Here is a 6,835-nt window from a genome sequence, read left to right as displayed (position 1 = left end):
TAATAATTAAAATTTATGACCTTTATTTTTGAAATTAAATTTTACATATAGCTATAATTATTACTTAATCAAATAAATTCATTTCATAAATTCAATTTCCAACTGAAACCTGTATCTTTTTGAAATGAATTTAAATAGCTTACTTTTTTAATTGTATAGCTTAAATGTATTTTAAACAGGAAAAATTAAATTAAGCACTTAAAAGAATGTTATATATTTAAAATTTTAGGTGTTTGTTTACCACCTTGCAAGACATGTGAAATAAACGATTACCGAATGTGCTCTGCTTGTTTAAATGACAAACATGTAATTTTCAAGGGCCAATGTCAAGAGAAATGTCCAGAAGGATATTTCATTGATTTTCATGGAGTTTGCCAAAGTAGGATATATTTTTCATGATTGATTTTATTAATCTATTTTATTTATTTATTAGATTTTATTTAATTTCATTTATGTATTTTAAAAAAATGTTAATAATTGTTATTTTTACTTTTTTAGTGATTAGCATGTTAAATTACAAATAGTATTATTTTATTAATGTTAAATATATGTATTTCAATATGCTATGGAATTATATGGGGATTCTTATTTTAGAAATTTTTCTCTAAATTTTCAGTTCTTAGTTTACTGTTGTTTCCAGGTGTGTTCTGCTATTAATCCAAGTTTATAAGATAAAATAATCATTGAATTCTCAGTTAAAAATTTTTCTAGTGGTTTTATGTGGAAATTTAGACCAAATAAACCAATTAGTCTAATAGTCTATTGTGAATCAATGGGTTCTATTGGAGCAATAAGTTTTATTGGATTTTAATTTCCAACTGAAACCTATATGTATGTTGAATGGCAAGAACATTGAGTCAAAGTTACAATTTAGTTAATAATTAATTAATTTATTTAAATACTTTATACATAAATTAATTTTTAGGAGGAGGAGTAACATACGTGATAACTAATTAATAATTCAAACATTGTAAGACTGGAATAAAGTATTTCATAAAAAATGCAAACCTCTGAACCTTCTAAATGAAATTTCAACATAGTTTAATGCAGAAAAAATAAAAATGCTTTCAGTCTATATAGGAGATTGTCAAGTTAATGTGTTTCAAGATGGAATGTGAGGAAAGGAACATTTTAAAATTATTTGAAAATGCATTATACACTTGTGCAATTTCGATGTATTTGAGAGTTTTCAAATAATTTTAAAATGTTCCTTTCCTCACATTCCATTTTGGAACACATTAACTTGACGATCTCCTATATAGATCGAAAGCATTTTTTCTGCATTAAACTATGCTGGAATTTCATTTATAAGGTTCAGAGGTTTGCATTTTTTATTTAATTAAATTGTTCTTACACCAGACAGTCTCAATCGAATTATTGTTAGAAAATAATTCATGGATTTTATCAGCTGGTTCTTTACGAATAACACTACAAATACATGCTGATAAACAAAAAAACTTATCCAATTTTTTACAGTCAAACAAATAATGATTCAGGGTAACATTTCCCTTCATACAATAAGCACCTACAACTGATGAATTTAAATATACAGTAGAGCGTCGTTTATCCGAAGGTCGGTTATCCGAAAGAATTCCAGTCGGCCTAAAGTATGATTTTTATTTGTTTTTATATTTTTCAATGTATTTACTTCTTTTGTAAAACATAAAGAAATCATTTTTAACGATACAATAGCCACGATTATTATTTTAAAAAGTTTACGTTAGGCTTAACATCGACGAAAATTCAATGCTAAGTGACACGCAACAGAGAAAAATTTCAACTCAGGATAGGTTAATATATTTTTTCGCACATAATCGGTTATCCTTTTGATTTTCTGGCTTTACATGTAGTGCCATCTATTGGCCAAAAATTTAATAAAGTAAATATAATTACAGTAATAGCTCAACTTACGTGAACCCGGAGTTACATGATTTTCAAATCTCGTCGATTCATCTTTTGTTTGAGCGGCACACAACTCTTGATTACTCACTCCCCCACTGTTGTTCAGCTTACATGCTCAGATGTGTCGTGCAGAATCAACACATAGCTACAATTTATTTTGTGTTATTTATTTCTTTGTTTTTTATATCTACGGAGACTCGAGAGACTCTACTATGTCATCCAAACGAAGTANGATTATTTTATAATAATATAAAAATTAAATACTTTATCATCTTACATGTAATTTAACTCTATTTTTTTGTAAGATACATTTGTAAAATTTAGTAGTGAAAGTAATGTAAGGATGAACTCAAAGCCATAAGTTGAATTAATATTTTATTATTTTTTATTCATGTATCAGAGCAATAGATTATATGAACACTACACATAATCAATATTCAGTAAGAAAAAAATTACAAGAAACAGACATCATCAGGCTAACTGACAATGCCCATTCAACATGGACAAAAATATTTGCTTTCTTGTAGTTTTTCTCTTGCTAGATATTGATTATATATGTAGTGTTTATTTACGTATACCAAGTTTTGGTAGTTGAATTTAGAGGGATAGATAAATAAATAAATAAATATATATATATATATATATAAAATGAGGATGTTTGTTTGTTTGGTCACTATGCACTCCTAGGCTGTNAGAGAGACACACACACACACACACTGAAAAATATATGTATAGATGTTAGATGAATTTGAGTAAAGATTATAATTGTTTTAATTTAGAGCTAAAACTAAGCTTTTAACATTTATTTCTAATGCTAACAAATAAAAAAATAAATTTTTTACTAAAATAAAACAAGTTCATTTATTGTTGCTTTATAGATTGTCAGAAAAATCTTTCAATTATGATAATTTATCTGAAATTTTCATTAATTTTCTTATTTAGTTTGTCATCAGAATTGCAAAGAATGTTTTGGGAGAGAAGAAAATCAATGTTTATTATGCTACAACAGCAGATTACTAAAACATGGAAGCTGTGTTGAAAATTGTGGAGAAAGTTATTTTGTATTTAACCGATCATGTGAAGGTGATTATTTTATAATAATATAAAAATTAAATACTTTATCATCTTACATGTAATTTAACTCTATTTTTTTGTAAGATACATTTGTAAAATTTAGTAGTGAAAGTAATGTAAGGATGAACTCAAAGCCATAAGTTGAATTAATATTTTATTATTTTTTATTCATGTATCAGAGCAATAGATTATATGAACACTACACATAATCAATATTCAGTAAGAAAAAAATTACAAGAAACAGACATCATCAGGCTAACTGACAATGCCCATTCAACATGGACAAAAATATTTGCTTTCTTGTAGTTTTTCTCTTGCTAGATATTGATTATATATGTAGTGTTTATTTACGTATACCAAGTTTTGGTAGTTGAATTTAGAGGGATAGATAAATAAATAAATAAATATATATATATATATATATAAAATGAGGATGTTTGTTTGTTTGGTCACTATGCACTCCTAGGCTGTTTGATCATTTGCTATGAAACTTGGAAACTATGTTCATATACTTCTAACTTAGATCATGTTGTCTCACTAAAATATTGATGAATTTCTACATATCAGTTAATTTCTGTCTACATTTTGATTTTCTGGCTTTACATGTAGTGCCATCTATTGGCCAAAAATTTAATAAAGTAAATATAATTACAGTAATAGCTCAACTTACGTGAACCCGGAGTTACATGATTTTCAAATCTCGTCGATTCATCTTTTGTTTGAGCGGCACACAACTCTTGATTACTCACTCCCCCACTGTTGTTCAGCTTACATGCTCAGATGTGTCGTGCAGAATCAACACATAGCTACAATTTATTTTGTGTTATTTATTTCTTTGTTTTTTATATCTACGGAGACTCGAGAGACTCTACTATGTCATCCAAACGAAGTAGAACTGATTCTTCTGCATCAAACAAGAAAAGAAAAACTTTATTTTTGGAATGTAAAGCTAACATTATTAAAGACTTTGATACAAAAATGAAAATTTGTGAATTGGCAAAGAAGTTTGATCTACCGGAATTGACGGTCAGAACAATTATAAAAGTAAAGAAAAAATTCTTGAAGCTGTGAAAAAATGCTCAATCTTTAAATTCAAGCATCATTTGTAAACGTCACAGTATTATCGCCGAGATGAAAACAATTTTAAAATTATGGTGTGATAATCAAGTAAATGTGAAAAATTGTATAATAATATAATTTGTTATACATATGCATTATCTAAGATTTTATTAAACATTTTTTTCTAAATTATTGTTTTCTTTAGTCTCCGGCCCAATTAAAAATTATTTGTATGTATTTATATGCAAAATTATACCCCGACTTACGCGAATTCGACCTACGTGGTTATCGCTCTGTCCCTCCTATCACGTAAGTTTGGGGTATTACTGTATTACAAAAAACGGATATAATTTTAAAAATATATACATGTAACCCCCTTATAACATGGCACTTCTATAGCACGAATTCACTCTAATACGGTTCGAGAATTGGGACCATCCCCGTATAACATAGTACTGTTATAGCACGGATTCACTCTGACACGGTCCGAGAATTGGGTTAAACCCTTGTACAACATGAAATGTAATAAATTTTTACATAAGTACTAATAGTTTACGAAAATTATTATTTTTGTGAACTATTAGTACATAAGTGTGTAAATTTTCTTTTCTAGTCATCTGTCGATACACATGGTCCTTCTCGAAACTTGTTTCAATGTTGCCAGATCGCGATNCTCCCCCACTGTTGTTCAGCTTACATGCTCAGATGTGTCGTGCAGAATCAACACATAGCTACAATTTATTTTGTGTTATTTATTTCTTTGTTTTTTATATCTACGGAGACTCTACTATGTCATCCAAACGAAGTAGAACTCACTTAAGAAAATTTTAATAAAGATATTTATCTTAATTATGAAAATATAATAGCATGTTTTTTAACTTTTGGAACCTAACCCTCCTTTTTGTACTAGTTCTTTGTTTCGTATAACATGGATTCGCATAATAAGGCAAGTTTTTAGAACGTAACTCCCGTGTTATATGGGGGTTACCTGTATATTATATTCACTTAATTACTGTGACAATGATATAGTGCAAAATAGATACACCATTAAACCATTACTGCAACAGGTAAGGTAGCACATAGCACTTGTCTGTGTGGAGTGTAGTAGTAGTTTGCCCCTGTACATCATACTTTTCCTGTAGCCATAGCCATGCTGGTTATGTATCTAACTCTGTTCAGGGGAAAATTTTTTAATTGAAATAATGTAACTTTTTGGTTTTCATCAGAAGTTTGTATATAGTTAATTAGGATCTCCTGCCCTAAGCTCTCCATATCTGGTCTTGGCATTCATCTATCTAACTCTGTTCTCAAGATTAGGGATAGACAGCAGATGGACAACAGTGAATTTAGATTTACAATTTTTTCAAATTGCAGTGCAATAAGTACCCTCCAGTAACCGAGTGGATAAAATTACCGAACACCAGTAGTTGGTTGTGGGTTTGTGCAACTGTTTGTCCATCTGAAGTTTTCTGAAGATGGACAATCTGTTGGCATGATATTCATGTGGACATCCATGTGAATATGGTGGTAATTAAGTATTTATCATGTAGATGTTCATGTGATAAACACTTAACTGCCACAAAACTAGATACCCCTTCCCTGATTTCATCTTTCTTTAGTAACTCATAAAACCATTGCTCCAAACTTCTTTCACTAATACTGCTTAAAAATGTTCTAATGTTCAACCAAATTAATGTATGAATATATTCAATGATTTTAAGGCACAAAGTATTGGAGTATTTTTTTTGTGCCAATGTTTATATTTCCTATTTATTATCGTTGTGAGATTGCTTTATCCAAATCTTCCTGTAGTTGTAGCCTGTGTGTAATCTGTACTTTATTCACATGTTGAGTCTTACAAGTTAGTGTCAAATCTGCTTCCACTATTCCTATGTCACAACTTTCAAAACTTTCCGTTACTTATATGTTTTGCTGAGCTTTACTTTTTCAACCTGGTTTCACCAGTTTTTTGGGGATCACATAAAAGCAATTATTCTTGCATTTTTATGGGTTTTTTTATTTTATTTAAACAAGTCATATGAAGTCTTTCAGACATTAAAGTAACAACTTCAATCATATGTGGAGCCATCACAACATATCCAACATGGATCATTTTTCAAATATTAATAGTAGATCAGTATTAATGAGTATTCTTTGACCATCTTGCTTCTGAGAGGAGGTCAGCAATTACTTTTGGTCGAATTAACTTCACCCCCTTTTGCAATTGTCTTTTCTTCTGATCGAACCAACAGCATGGGGGGCATTTGAATATGAAAATTACATAATATGAGGTTTACAGCCTGCTCAAAATATGCTTTAAATGATTTTTGAGGGTGCTGAGTTTAAATACTTGCTCTATTAATACTTGTCTCTAATTATTTCTTCAATATTTTTAGAATATTGTTTGATATTTGGCTATGAATGAAACAGTTTGTTACAGCTAACTTTAGAAAAATAAATATCTTAAATTTAAGATTATATAATTAAGATATTGTATTTTCAATTGCTGTCTGCTTGACCAATAAAATTGTGCAATTTTGTACTGTCCAAGTATTGTAATTAACATGACAGTGGTAGGCTAAAAAACCAAACTCTTTATATGGTTTTCATTTTAATGTTTGCTATATCATAGTACTAGCTGTTACCAGCGGCTTTGCTCATGCGGATTTTGCAAGCAAACCCCATTTATATTCAGTATTTCAACAACCATAGTAATTGTTATATAACACCTACCGCTGAGAATGATGAGAATTGCTGAGAATCAAACAAACTATTTTCAATTTGATCAATTTTCTGGAAC

At 29.2% G+C, this 6,835-nt stretch overlaps 1 protein-coding gene across 1 annotated transcript in view; it reads left to right on the top strand.

Moving 5' to 3' along the window:
• The first annotated feature begins 223 nt into the window (after positions 1-223).
• The window catches only part of LOC111639622 (extracellular matrix protein FRAS1-like), a 181,214-nt gene continuing 174,602 nt past the window's right edge, over positions 224-6,835 (top strand). Inside the window, exons 1-2 of the mRNA XM_023385519.1 lie at positions 224-379; positions 2,845-2,985. Coding sequence (XP_023241287.1) covers positions 277-379; positions 2,845-2,985 — 244 coding nt within the window. The 5' untranslated portion in view covers positions 224-276. The remainder of the gene's footprint in view (positions 380-2,844; positions 2,986-6,835) is intronic.

This window comes from Centruroides sculpturatus, unplaced genomic scaffold, assembly GCF_000671375.1.
Source record: "Centruroides sculpturatus isolate CEXI.00-Female unplaced genomic scaffold, Cexi_2.0 scaffold976, whole genome shotgun sequence".
Lineage (NCBI taxonomy): Eukaryota > Metazoa > Arthropoda > Arachnida > Scorpiones > Buthidae > Centruroides > Centruroides sculpturatus.
Note: the sequence above shows the minus strand (reverse complement) of the source record. Positions and strands in the feature narration are given on the sequence as shown.